This window comes from Canis lupus, chromosome 9 (assembly GCF_003254725.2).
Source record: "Canis lupus dingo isolate Sandy chromosome 9, ASM325472v2, whole genome shotgun sequence".
Lineage (NCBI taxonomy): Eukaryota > Metazoa > Chordata > Mammalia > Carnivora > Canidae > Canis > Canis lupus.
In genome coordinates, this window is record NC_064251.1 from 23,594,228 (window position 1) to 23,607,948 (window position 13,721).

A 13,721-nucleotide genomic window follows, 5' to 3' on the forward strand; every position below is an offset into this window, starting at 1 on the left:
GTATTTCTTAAAAACTACATGGCTAAAGATCTGATATTTACCAAATTTATAGACAATATGAAACTAGAAGCCAATCTGAATGCCTTCATAGATAGATTCAGGATCTAAAAGGATCTCAACTAGTTAAACAAGGGGCCAAATGTGACAACTTGTAAATCCAGCTCCAAAACCCAGCTGCCAGAGTTCAAATGGAGGATGTATGATTTAATAAGTGTTGGAAAGAAAGGAAGATCTGGAGGATCTTTTCTATCATAAGGTAAATTGATGCAAATGAAGCTGCCAAGTTTAGTGTCTAAATAAGGAAAGCGATAACCTGCCACTTTACCTTTCAGTTGTTTGGTCTGGGTTCAATTTTTAAATGAATACAAGCAATTTGTTCACTTAGAGGGAACTGAAAAATTCAAAATCCTTACTTTTGAGGAATAAATATAAGCTCTGTGAATGTTTACCATGAAGAAAAGATTTGACAGCCACAGCAATCTAACTATTCAAGAGACTATGAGGAACAGGAAGAATTGATTCTTTTTCATCACCCTGGAAGGCAAACCAAGAACCAATGGGTTGGAGTTACAAGTTAGATTTTACCAGTGAGGAAGGATTTTCTAACATTTAGGAAAAAATGCATAGAAAAAAATGAAATGTTGAAGCAGAAGCTGGACTTCATTTGTCTGGAATGCTGTCAAGGGGAAAATCATGCGTTATGGGTCAGACTAGATGACCTCTAAGGTCTTTTCAATTAGGAGGCTTTATTCATTTAGACACCAGGCACCAAGTATCCTGTCCTAGAATCTTGTTTTTAAAGTTGCCACTCACCATAGGTGTAAAGGAGAACACAGAACAAAGGGATGAAAAACATGTTGTGTTCATACACAAATAAAAGAGAAAATGATGTATTTTTCTATTTTGCAAAAATAGATTTCTATTTTTAATCTTTCAATATCTACCAGAACCGTTTAATGCTTCCCAATATATCTAATAAATTGAAGCGGAAGTTCAAAAATTAACAGCCACAATAGTTTATTTACAATTGAACTCTTTATAAGATATTTACAAGACAACCAATTTTACACATCAGAAATGGTATCAAAAGTATGAATTACAACACAGACAACAATATGAAATGGGCATAAAACAAAGCTGAAGTGGACAGACAAGCAATTTTTCTTTTTAATTTATTAACACTAGCTTAAACTTTGTTAAAGAAAGAAACAAAGAACTATGTTTTAGGAGAATTGCAGGGCCTTTGTTGAAGATTGAATTTCACAGTGTTGTATCCCATGTAGGGAAAAAATAAGACTAATTTTCCCCCCACACTCTAACACACTGTAATTTCGCTCTTGGGACTTTGCTAATCTACTCTCCAACCTCCTCAAAAAACCTCAATGCATCCAAATCAAAGGAGAACTGATCTAGAAGAGGGGACAATAAAATGAGCGGTCCTAGGTAGAGGGAGAACCAAGGAAATAGAATCCACTTATGTCTGGCCAGATAGCACCTCATGGATTCCTCTTAGTCTAGCTCAAGTTCAGAATCTGGGGAGTCTCCTGGATAGGGCACAAACACAAAGATTTAATTTGCTAACCCATATCCAAATTAGGAATCCGACAAATGCTGAAAACCAAGAAGAAACCGAGGAATCAAGGAACAACGTAAAGAGACACTGATTGGTCTTTTTTCTTCTTGGGCACATTATAAAGGAACATAACATAGGTCAGAGTAGGAAAGCCAAACAGCTTACCATATTAAAATGATGGAGAACAAAGAAAATCTGGCCCAGTTTTTCTAGAAATCTCTTTCCTCCCCTTAAGGTGTGAGATGAGAGCCCCTAGTGGAATAAGTCCTATTTCTCTCTACACTCTTGCTGCGATGAAGTTCACAGCAGGTTCCCTTGTGGAGAGCCCACTCTCCTAAGCAGATGGAGTTACAAATGAAAACCCATAGCCACACACACACACACACACACACACACACACACACAAAAGGAGAAATAAAAGCAGCAAGATCATCCAAGAATACTACATGTGCTGCCGGAATAATTCCTTTAAAAGTCAAACCCAGGGAGCACAGATCAACATGTCACAAAAATCTTTAGCAGTGGGAGGCCCCTGAGGAACTTTTCTTTTCTTCCCACAATGGTATCCCCATTTTCTCATGCTCCATTGATGGGCCGGCCACACACCCTACATACCTTGGCTTCTCCTCTAAAAGTGCTAATAATCTGGGGACATATTCTCTTCAAGGATAAAAGCCCCTACCTTCTAGGAGATTAGACCCCTACTTGTTTTCACACCATAGTCATAAAGACTAAACAAAGGCATTTCCTATATATTTAAGACCAGAGGTCTTGGCTCTATTTTCCTTCCAGATAGTTACAGGGATCTTACACTGAGACCAAAGTGGCCTGGAGTGCTGTCCTGAATTTTTTTTTAACAAAATGGGGGGAAAGGAGACCAAGATGATACACATACAAATCTATTTTTACAAAGTGAATGGAGAAGCTCATTAGGTACATCTGTTTGTTTCCAAGATGTAGACATTTGCCAGCCAAAGGAAGCACATATTTCCACATACACTCCCCCCACCTTCCCTAAATCTCTATCCCACCACCAAGAGCTCAGCTAAAAGAATAGAGCCCAACTAAGGAATACTTGAGAAGTGATGTGACACAAGAACATCTATACAGGCTCTGACATGCCATCCTCAAATGTCAACTGCTTTTGTTTAGAGTCATAACTTGCCCAAAACTAACCATCCCCATTCTCTTAAGGAGTAGGGGAAGAAATTCAGTTACCCATTAACTAAGAAAATAATCACAGCCAAACACCACTTCCCACACGGCTGTATTACAGAATAGTTTTAAGAGAACATCTGCCAACTTTTTAATCTCTTTTCTACCCTGTGAAGATGACTTGCTTCATCACTTCACTTGTTATTCCTCATCTGGTCCTTAAGCTCATGGTGAGGTTTTTTTGTTTGTTTTGTTTTAGGGTAAACACCACTATACTCAATCTATAAGGAAGGGTATACCAGGGTGAGAAGAGTGCCATGCAGGCACAGCTCTAAAGGCAGGGGTTGCTTCATCTTCCACAAGTCTAACGAAGACAGCCCTTTTACCCCTTTAACATAGGCAAATGTATAGAAGCAGACACTTGAGGCTTCTGAATCTGCCATCCTACAGATTTAGCTTGAGAGCTCATTTCCCCAAAAAAGGAAAAGAAATCCCAATCACCCTCCATAATTCACAATTAGCCCAATGAAAGAGTTTTTGTGAAATCAGAGTGATGAAAACAAAACCAAGATCAAGGGAGTATGGAAGGGCATTATCAGCGAATGATAACATACATGAGGACATAGGTCACATATACAGGTCTCTGCCATTCTCTGGGAATGGCATGCTACAACTATCTGAAGACAGAAGGTTCTTGCCAGTCCAGCTATTTCCTACACGTCCGGTGAGGTGTTTGCTTCTTCTGGATCTCCAGCCTGCATCGGCTACGCTCATCCAACCAGGGCAGCTCAAAATTCCTGGCAAAAAAAAAAAAAAAAAAAAAAAGGGTAAGGAAATCAACTTGGAAGACTAGAAGGGATTCAGTGTGGACAAAAGATTAACTCTTAAAAAAGATATTATGCCCCTCACCACCCCTAACCCTGACTCCCAAGTTCCAAATTTGAAATGTCCTTCTTGTCTCAAAGCCAGAGAAACAGTGTGCTATTAAAGTGACTAAATAGGGATTCCTGGGTGGCGCAGCGGTTTGGCGCCTGCCTTTGGCCCAGGGCGCGATCCTGGAGACCCGGGATCGAATCCCACGTCAGGCTCCCAGTGCATGGAGCCTGCTTCTCCCTCTGCCTGTGTCTCTGCCTCTCTCTCTATCATAAATAAATAAAAAATTAAAAAAATAAAAAATAAAAAATAAAGTGACTAAATAATCTATTTCTAACTCAAAAAGCAATCCTTTTAATTATTTTATCACTACAAGAGCCAGTTGCTCAGATAGCTTCACTTCTGTCCAAGAGCCATGGCCTAAGCTACCTGTTCCACCTTATATCTAGGCTTTCATGAGGTTAAAGTACAGGCCAGGGCAGCCTGGGTGGCTCAGCGGTTTGGCGCTGCCTTCAGTCCAGGGCATGATCCTGGAGTCCCGGGAACGAGTCCCACGTTGGGCTCCCTGCATGGAGCCTGCTTCTCCCTCTGCCTGTGTCTCTGCCCCCTGCCCCCCCCGTGTCTCTCATGAATAAATAAATAAAATCTTAAAAAAAAAAAAAAATACAGGCTACCTGAGACAGAAGAGAGGGGAAAAAAACACCTTTATACTTACTGTGGAGTTAATTTGGGTAATGGTCGTCCAAATGCTACAACAGGCAAGAAGGGGGTAATCATCAAACTTTCAACTATGGAAAAAAGCCAAATGGGACTTTATTAGTAACACAGAGGGGAACTGTCTAGCAACTACACCTGCTCCAAAATGCTGTTCACTCATTCAGAGCAGGTTGTACCCTGGGGGGGCCTTGCACCCTTTTTCTTCTTCGAAAAACCTACTCTCTAAGATAGACAAAACTTACCATCATCTGGCTCAGGGAAAAATGAGGTAACCTCAGGCTCAGATTCCTGAATTCCTTTCTTTTTATACATTCTGAGCTGCAGTCGTTGTAAAATTCTTTGTTCCCTGATCCTCTGAATATCCCATCTAGGAAAAATAAACCAGACAAACAAAACAAAACAAACAAACCCAGTATTACTGAAAACTTGCTCTATAAAAGCAACTAACACAATCCAGACACTAGGGAGACCTGTGCTGACTCTTTTCAATGGGGTGGGGAGGTCGGGGATGGTAAAGTGAACGGTCTGCCTGGTCAGGAAAGAGCTGTTTAGGTCTAGCAGTCCAAATCATGTGCTGATGTTCCACAGACAGTGGAAATGAAGAAGACCATACACAAAGAAAAAAAAGCCAAACATTTTTACTTACAACTACCAATTCAAACTAAGCTACTCAACCAATTGGGATGGCAGTAATTTAAGAGTGTATAGCGCTCCAGGACTTTTCACAGCATAGGCGAGAGAGGTCAGGGTCCTAGGGCTCAGTTGTTCCAGGATGGTTTCTCTAGCCTCACCTTTTCCTTCTCTTCTCATCCAGCTCCAGTTTTGCATGCCGCTTCGAAAACACACTGTCATCCAGGTTCTGCGTAAAGAACAGCAGCTGATAAACTATTTATTACCACGTGACACATGTATATACGAACTCATTTCCAGCTTCCAGGAATGTAAAATCTTTTCCCTGTAGATCCCACCTGAGTCTGTGAGTTCTATAGATGTCATGGGAACCTCCTGGTAACAGAATCAACAAAACACACATATTCTTCTTCCCACACCCACCCTTGTAGACTGTCCAAATTTTAAAATTATTTCCTTAAGTTTCCAACGTGAAAATCATGTCAAACTGAAACAACCCCTAAAAATGCCATAAACCCTCCCTACCTCCATGCTTTGCCAGAGTCTCAATTTTAAGAGTCAAATGAGTTTGGAATATATAATTTTGCTGCTGAGTAGCACATGCTAACTTTTTTACTTAGCAGGAAATCTCATTTTGTTTTGAACGCTCCCTATTTCTTTTTGAACAGACCATTTAGCCACTCTGAAACTCAGTTTTCTCTTCTATATAAACAAAAGAGTTGGGCTAGGTAATTGTTCAAGTTCCCTTCTGGCTTTAGAGTTATTTAACTCATCCATCCAATTACTATGACACATTCAAGTTAAACCTCCATTTCTACTCTGTCCATCACTCCCCTCTACTGACAGGTCTTGGGTACCTACCTCCAAAAGGTCTGAAGGATTTGGGTCCCTTAGAGGCTCTACTGAGTGGTCCCTCCAAGAAGGAACTGAAAAAAAAAAAAAGAAAGAAAAAGAAAGGGAGGAGGGGTGGAACCACCCTTAAATCCAAAGTCACACAACCCTCCTATAATTCACTAGGACAAGAGGTCTCTCCCCAGATAGGACAAAGTTACCAAGTGATAGGAATCCATTCTATGGCCTCGCCTGAAGCCATATTCAGTGTCCTCGCTATGGTATAAAAGAACCTAAAATGCCATTGCAGTCTGCCAGACACAGGATCAAAAAAACCCTAAGCCAATACCTGACAATTCATATAATGGATGCTATTGCAGTTCCTGAAAAACAACTGAAATTTGTAGTCATTTGGAAGTCTATAGTGTAATCATACACCGAGGAATCTCACTCTCCCACATCCAACTGATGGGGAATGCAGCTCCCAACCATCCACCATCCCACCAACCCCCACCCCAGGCCCAGCCAGCACAATTCCTATTCTACTCACCAGCCAAGACTGAAGTTTCTCCTGCAACACTTGATGGCATCAGACACCCTAAATAATGCAGGAAAGAAGAATCATCTCAGTGTAAAAAGAAAAAAAGCCCATACCCAAAATGGAGGAAAGGATCATCACTGAAGTTCTCACTAGGAAGCCATTTTGGTTTTTTTGAGTTGTTCTTTTGAGAATTTCTCTCTGGGGGAGGGGAAGAGGGAACAACAGACAAAAGAAAAGAAAATAAGCCCACCACTTTTTTTTTTACACTGAGACGACTTCTTTTCTTCATTATTTAGGGTGGTTTCCCTGCAACAGTTGATGGCCAAGGATATCAAACCTTAAACTCAGAACATGGCAGGTGAGTAAAAGTTGACCCTATTTTTCAAATAAAAGATCAGTGTTCTCAAAACTTACATATGTAGTCTTCTTAAACAGCTCCCTCCTCCCTCCAAACAAACTACCTTGCTGGTCCAGCCTGAACAACATGCACAAAGACTTTGGCTTCCTTAGAACAAGCCATTGAGCTTCCTCTTGAGATAGGATAAGGATTCACACATTTATTCACAACTCAGGCTCCTCAAAGGGCCGGGATCCCCCCAATCAGACTCTTTCTGTACTGCTATGCCCCCACAATCTCAGAGGTGTTTGAAATTTTCTGTACTAGGGCAGAGAGGGTTTTCAAAACAGCCAGTCAAACAGAACAGCTCTGGACCAAGCCATTTCCCAATCCCGGATGGGAAGTTGCTTCATGGTTTCTCTTAAGTTGTTACACAGCATTGCCATGGCAGCAAGAAGGTTAACCATTAAGGATGAACCTGTTCAACTGACTGAACCAACAAAAAACCTGAACCTAGATCAGGATCCTGGTCTAGCTCATGTACTCAAGTGTGAGGCCTAATGAATTTTAGATAGTTAAGAAGAGTAATCTATCTTCCCCACTTAATTTTTTCACCAGAACAGCCAAACAAAGCCTGGAGAATGCTCTTGTCTTATTGGGATGGATTCCCATCCCCATTCCTGCTAGGGCAAGACACAGTGGTAGAAACTCGGGGCTGTGGCTCTATTCAAGAAGGCTTCCCCCACCATCACCCCGGAGTACCCGCAGTGACCGTCACCGACTAACATTACACAATTGAAGGCACATTGCAGTTACTGGTTGATGTAGGAGATAGGGGAGCATCTCTGTGTGGAAGCCATGAAGAAAAAAAAGGGAATGAAGACCAAGGTCCCACATCCCACACCCTCCCCAAGCAGCTCAGATATCCCAAGATAGTCCTTATTGTTTGAAAAATAGTTTGTAGACCATTTTATTTAAATATATGAACAACCAATGGGCTACTGCAATCCAAGTAAACTCTTCACATTTAGAACCTTTGTGAAGTATAGTGAGATAAAGTAAGACTGTTGGGTCTTTGGCAGATTCCTCCTGCCCCCCAGACCGGGACATAGAGATACAGATAAATGTTTATATAGTTAAAGAGCGGAGGCCCAGGTGAAATTCCCCACCCCAAGCTGGCTCCCCAACCGAAAAATTACCATTGGCCCCTGAGAACACCCAAAGACCACCCTCCCAGGTTTCACACAATATCAATTGCAGGAACAGTCGTGCATGGCAAAGTATAAGTTCTATGCATTTCACAGCACAGAAAACCCTTCTTTCAGAGGGCATGCAAGTTGCCGGAGATTACACCCCCAAGTCTGGTGCTCTTGTGATGAGCAACTTACTGGCAAACACATCTCCCAGTGGTGTAAGCAGGCAAATACATTGAGCACATTTTGCTGTAATTCCATCTATTTGCAATGCCTGCACAGTGTCTGTCTCTGGCTGTTAACTTACTCATTCTTGACAGAACTCTGCTTTATTGATTGCACTTTTTTAAAAATGCCAAGGGCATTTTCACACTTGTTAGCTTGACCGCCACCACTAGGGTATAAGAGCAAGTGTTCTCTATGCCTTACTTGCTACAGTCTCCTCCTTCTTTGGAGAGGATTCCCGTAATGGTAACGGTGATGGGGGAGGCTGGTGCCAACGACACAAATACATTTCTGTGGTGGAAAGGTACGGCAAATCTTCTATCTCACTTGAGAAGGCTTTCTCCTTGGGGTGGGTGCTGGGTCCCTTCTGGGGAGTGGAGAGTCTTGGCGGGGTGTCCACTGAAGACCGGGGCTTTTCTGGAGTTTCTTGGCTCCTCAATTCACGTTTACAAACAGTTTCAGATAAGGAACCACAGGGTTCCTCTTTAATGGGAGAGTGCTTAGGAGTTTTTGTTTTGACTTTTGAAAATTCAGGAGCCAGCTTTTTAACAGGAATCTTTCTTTCTGTACTTCCAAATGGGGATTTCCTATTAGATAGGGAAGAAAACATTATAAAATGTATTGACTCTTGAATAAAATCTAATTTGATTACATTTGGGAGCAAGAGAATAAACACGTTCAGGTATCTAAATATCTCAACATCTGGCTCAGTTGGCAGTCACAAGCAAGAACAATCTCATGCTTACCAGTATAACAGGCTCTCAGTTAAGTGTTTGTTGAACAAGTGAGTTTCCATGGTTAAGAATCTCTAATAGTATCTTATTGTCTACTAAATCTAAAAAGGTTCCTATTTTATTCAAGACCCTTTAGCTAACATGAGGTGCCACTACTCTGTGGCCTATGTCATTCCTCTCAACCAGAGCCCAGTCTCTTATTTTTTTCCCCAATTCTAAACCATGTTAATTATAATCTCTACTTCTTTTTTCTTGCTACCTGCTGGCTTTCCTTCTCCCACCAATCTCCTCCCCCAACTCCCATTCCTAGAATGCCACCTCCTTTCCTTTTTACCAACCTAAATTCTAAACTTCTTTTTCAAGATCCATCTCCTCCTTAAAAGCTTTACTAGTCTACCTCAGAATAATCTTTAATGTATCTGAATCTTGTAAAACTTAATTTATATCACTGTTGTCTACGTTTGTATGTTTTATTGCAGTCGAATTCCAAGTTTGCAAAATTTATGCCACCTTTATAGCTATAGACTGACTAATATCTTTGGGTCCAAGGACAGTTAGATCTCACTTCTTTGTCCAATACTACTTAACACAATGAAGGAATTTAACACTTCCTAACTTGACGTGAACTGCTATAGTTTTCTTTAAGAAGCTCAGCTGTCACATTTGCTGCCCATTCTCTTTATGATGTGATGTACTCTACATTCTGTAATGACCACAATGTTCCTAACAGATTTTTATAACCTACAAGAACATTTCAAGATAGTTTCTCAGCATGGGAGACCTCATAATTCAGGATATGGCTGTATTAAAACTAATTCATAAATCCCAATCCCCTACTCTCAGTCACTGGAAACACATGTCCTCATCATGTCCAGACAGCATAACAAAGTTATTAGCACACCTTTTGTGTCCCTTTCCACTCCGCCCACAAGAGAAAGGCTTGGAAGGCAGAGTCTGGGATGTCTCGGAAAGCTCCGGCTGGCACTCCAGTTTAATTTTCTCGGATAGCTCCGTTTCCTCTCTTTCTTCAGTTTCATAGCCCTGAAACAGCTTGTGCCTTTCTTTCTCGTTATCCTTCTTTACCAGCTGCATCCGCCTTTCCATACGTTCAATCCGAGCAAGGAGCTAAAAGAGAGAGTGCCAAAATGCAGACTTAAAACACAAAAAATTACACCCAGGTACTTAGCCCCATTTAGGCATTAGTATGGTCTTCTGCCTCTTTCCATGGACCACAGCAATTCAATTTCTTTCTAATAGACAGCCATCCATCTGAATAGTTTTCCTTAAACGTAATAGAGAAAGCAAGGTACTCTGCTTAATTTTAGGGCTAAACTAGTTGAGGAGGAACATGGGAGAATTTGTAGTTCATTCTTTTGAAAGAAGATTCTCTTCTCTGGGAGGGGCTACAACATGCCTTTCAAATGGCATGGTCTCTGCTACTGCTAACCATGTGGCTCCAAGTCAGTTTGGGAGTTTCCAGAATTAACCTTATGTTCTTTTAGCAGGCCCTAAGTTTCTCTAACTCCTATCCTCTCTTTCACTCCAAAATGCTATACACGGGGGCAAAGTCCAAACAGTATATTGAGAAGGAATTAAAAGCTCACAGTCACAGTGCCACAAGGGATTGCAGTCTTATTTGAAAGGGGTGTGCAGGGCATTTAAAAAATGAACACTCAATTTGGAAGAATTGTAACAGTAACCAGTACCCATAATCCCATTGATCGAGAAATATGCAAATTCCTTTGCATTTAAGAAAACGAGAAAAATCTACTTTTATCTAAATATTAATTCATAGTCTTTTAACTTTAATTAAAGGAGAACTACATAATCAAACAGAAAATGGACGTCTATTATCAATGAAAACTCCACATTAAAACGTTCTGAGAAAAGGTGCCAACTACACCAAGTAAAACAATGTAGTAAGAATTTCATTTGGATAGATAGCAACATCAACGTTGTCTTCATTATATCTACTCAGCTGCAGAGATTTCAGTAGAGGCCAAACAACAACTGGAATAAGAGAAACAAGCTTAAGCAACGCTAAGACTGCAATACACAACAAAACAGTGAATGCCAAGTTCGGACTGATACTCTATCCTTATCTCACCCCACTTTTCCTCCCTAGGAAAGTCTGCAAAGGGGCCATTACCTTAGGAACTGAGCATAAACCTCCACAATCAGCAGAGAGCCCCCCCTGTCAGCCATACTCTCATTTCATCTTCTGTTTTGATTCACAGCCTTAACAATACTTAACCATGGTTTGTGGGTTACATTTCCTTGATTTCTTCTCCTCCACTGGTCCTTCTCTTCCCGCCTCCCCCCCCCCCATGTATGGATATGATGTGTTGTAATTACAGTACCATCACACCCCTAGACTGCAGTACAGTAGCTGAGCAGTGCCACCACCATGTTGAGTAACTTCCACAAATCAACACCATGAGATATTTTGATGAGACCTGCCCCAGCTCCCATTCCACCTTGCAGAATGCATTCTCCAATAAAACAGCCGATGCCTGATGTGATTCATTTGTAAAGCAAACAAAATGAATAGCCCTCTGCTCCGTTGCTCAGCCCTTGGCGCACACAACGCCAGAGAGAGAGAGAGAGAGAGAGAAAGAGAGAGAGACAGAGACTGCTGCAGCCTGAACACAACAATTGTAGAAACCATGTTTATTTTTAGGCAGCTGTAAGGTATGCTAGCACAGTAATACCCCCCACACACACACATATACACACACACAGCTTTCCTGATATCTGAAAGAGTATGTTTTAATGCATAAGGTGCTCTTGGCTAATGCTGCAGTAACGAGCCTATACAGTCATGTTCCTCAGAAGTACAAAGAAATAAGAAATTACTGCCCTATTTCAAGATCCTAAAATAGGGATTTTTTGGGGGGAGGGGGGTGTATTTGATACATTTAATTAACTTTCCCCTGATGCCTTCAAATCTACAAGTCCTTATACAGCACGCTTATATACAAGGGAGCTGGTCAGTGGGTCATGTTTTATAACTCAGATTCTTATTAAAAACTGTCTGGAATCCAAAGCAGTGATTCTCTTCATATCATTTAAGAAAACTAAAATAGGATTCCACTGTGAATCACCTCTACCTCTCTGCCAATTAAAAGGCCTACTTGCCCTATCTAAAGATGCTAGAGCAGTGCAACAGCTGCTCTGTCCCTCTCCTCTAAGAATGCATTTCTAACGCAAAAGCTCTTCCATTTAACCCCTTCCATAAAGCCACCACATATGCATCCCACCTTTGCATAGTCAACCCTTCACAAATCAGGTCTTTTCCCACTCTCAACGTCTTTCCCACAAGTCTAGGGCTGTCATTTTAAATTAACCCCTTGGCACCCGAAACCTCCCCTCCCCCTCCCCCTAGGAGGCTGCCCTTTAACCCTTCCCTCCAACCCAACGTGTCTGTGAGCCTGGTTCCCAAGGACCCGACACTTAAGATACTCTTTGCTGGTGGCCAATCTCCTTACCCCTAACCAAGGGATACCTTAACCTCCTACAGCCCCCTTCCCCCGAGCATGCGCACAACTCGTTCTTCGTCCCGAACGCAGATTAACCCCTCCCGTACCGTGTCTCTCTCCGACTTCAGCTCCTCGATCTCCTTTTCCTTGGCCTGCAGCTGCTGCTGCTGCTGTTCGATGAGGTCCAATTGCAGCAGAAGGATCTGCTTGAGGCAGGCGGCCTGACTGGAGGCTCCCGAGCCGCCGCCACCCCCGAGAGGGCTCTTCCTCATACTCTTCCATCTGCCCTCGCTGGCCGCCAGGGTCCCGGCGGCGGCGGTGGGCGCGAGGGGTGGCGGCCCCGGCAGAGGTAGTGGTGGGGGTCCCGCCGGGTCCGAGGCGGTGGCAGCTGGGGGAGCCGCCCCACCCTTGTCCCCAGCCCAGGGCGTAGGCTCTTTGGCCGCCGCCACGAGAGAGCCCGTCTGAATGGGCAGCACCGCCTGATACTTGGGTCGGGGACTGCAGCCGGCGCCCGCGGCCGCTGGCTCCCCCCCAACGCCGGCTTGTTTGGTGGCCGGGGGCGGACAAGGCAAGGGCACCGAGCCGCCCCAGCTCTCTTCCTGCTGCCCGGGGGCCGCCCCGGCCGGGAGCAACAAGCCGCGGCCCTTGCCGCCGCAGCCGGCCGGGGAGGGCGCGGGGCTCCCGCCCTGGGAGGAGGCCAGCGGGGGCCCCGGCTCCTTGAGCTTACGGTGCCGGGGGAGGAAGTGGGCTTCGGCCGCCCCGGGCTCGTCCTCAGGCCCGCCCAGCGCCGCAGCCCGCTCGTAGTCCAGTCGCTGCTCAGGGTTGCCGCCGGCAGGGGCCGCGGCCGCCTTGAACACTGCGGATCTCATGGTCATAGTGGTCCGGAGCGGCGCCGGGGACCGAGACGGAGGAGGGGGTGGGGAAGGGGCGAGGTGCGGGGGGTCGAGGACGGAGGAGGGGGAGGGGAGTTTGGCGGGCTCGCCTCAGCAGCGCGGCAGCAGGCCTCGGCTAGCGCGGCTCCTCCGGGGCCCGGGCGCCATCCCGCCGGCGTGCGGACAAGTGGAGGCCGCGGCTGAGGCCCGCCGCCGGCCCATGGGGGCCTCGCCGCCGCCTCTGCTGCCGCCGCCGCCGCCTTCGCCTCAGAGGCAGGAGCTCGCACCCAGCCGCCCCCGAGCTCATCCCCGGAGCTCGCTTCGGCCCCCCCTGGCCCGGCCGGGCCCGCCTCGTCTCCCCACCCCACACCCCCCCTTCCCCGCCCCGGCCCCCCGCCCCGGAGCTCGCCTCAGCCGCCCCGAGCCTCCATTTTCCCCCCGCTCCTCCTCCGGAGGGGGTGGGAGGGATGGGTCCGCCCAAAGCCCTCCTACTCCGGGAGGGGGTCTGTCGCCTCCCCCGGGGGGTCTCCGCGGCTCGGGGGCCCCCTCCCCCACAGGCAC

General features: G+C 44.8%; 1 protein-coding gene across 3 annotated transcripts; it reads right to left on the reverse strand.

Annotated features, from left to right (window-relative positions):
• Positions 1 to 1,000: 1,000 nt before the first annotated feature.
• MSL1 (MSL complex subunit 1) lies at positions 1,001 to 13,333 on the reverse strand. Of its 3 annotated transcripts, XM_025440835.3 has the most exons (9): positions 12,396 to 13,333; positions 9,711 to 9,934; positions 8,280 to 8,662; positions 6,330 to 6,377; positions 5,810 to 5,874; positions 5,110 to 5,177; positions 4,561 to 4,685; positions 4,317 to 4,389; positions 1,001 to 3,525 (listed from the first exon to the last, which is right to left on the reverse strand). In XM_025440835.3, exons 1-9 carry the CDS (start codon positions 13,161 to 13,163, stop codon positions 3,435 to 3,437), a joined length of 1,845 nt encoding a protein of 614 aa, XP_025296620.1. In that variant the 5' UTR covers positions 13,164 to 13,333; the 3' UTR covers positions 1,001 to 3,434. The 3 variants fall into 3 exon arrangements, 2 of the variants coding, with proteins under 2 accessions (XP_025296620.1, XP_025296621.1); XM_025440836.2 differs by lacking the exon at positions 6,330 to 6,377; XR_003133812.3 differs by lacking the exon at positions 4,561 to 4,685 and having other exon boundaries at positions 3,470 to 3,525.
• Positions 13,334 to 13,721: the final 388 nt, after the last annotated feature.

Excerpts from the sequence above, each read along its gene's own strand:
- MSL1 (XM_025440835.3), bottom strand. The coding sequence starts at position 13,163 with ATGACCATGAGATCCGCAGTGTTCAAGGCGGCCGCGGCCCCTGCCGGC. Across the intron at positions 5,178-5,809 it reads ATCCTTCAGACCTTTTGGAG|AACCTGGATGACAGTGTGTT; the intron begins GTAGGTACCCAA and ends TTCTTTACGCAG. Across the intron at positions 4,390-4,560 it reads TTTCCCTGAGCCAGATGATG|TTGAAAGTTTGATGATTACC; the intron begins GTAAGTTTTGTC and ends TTTTTTCCATAG.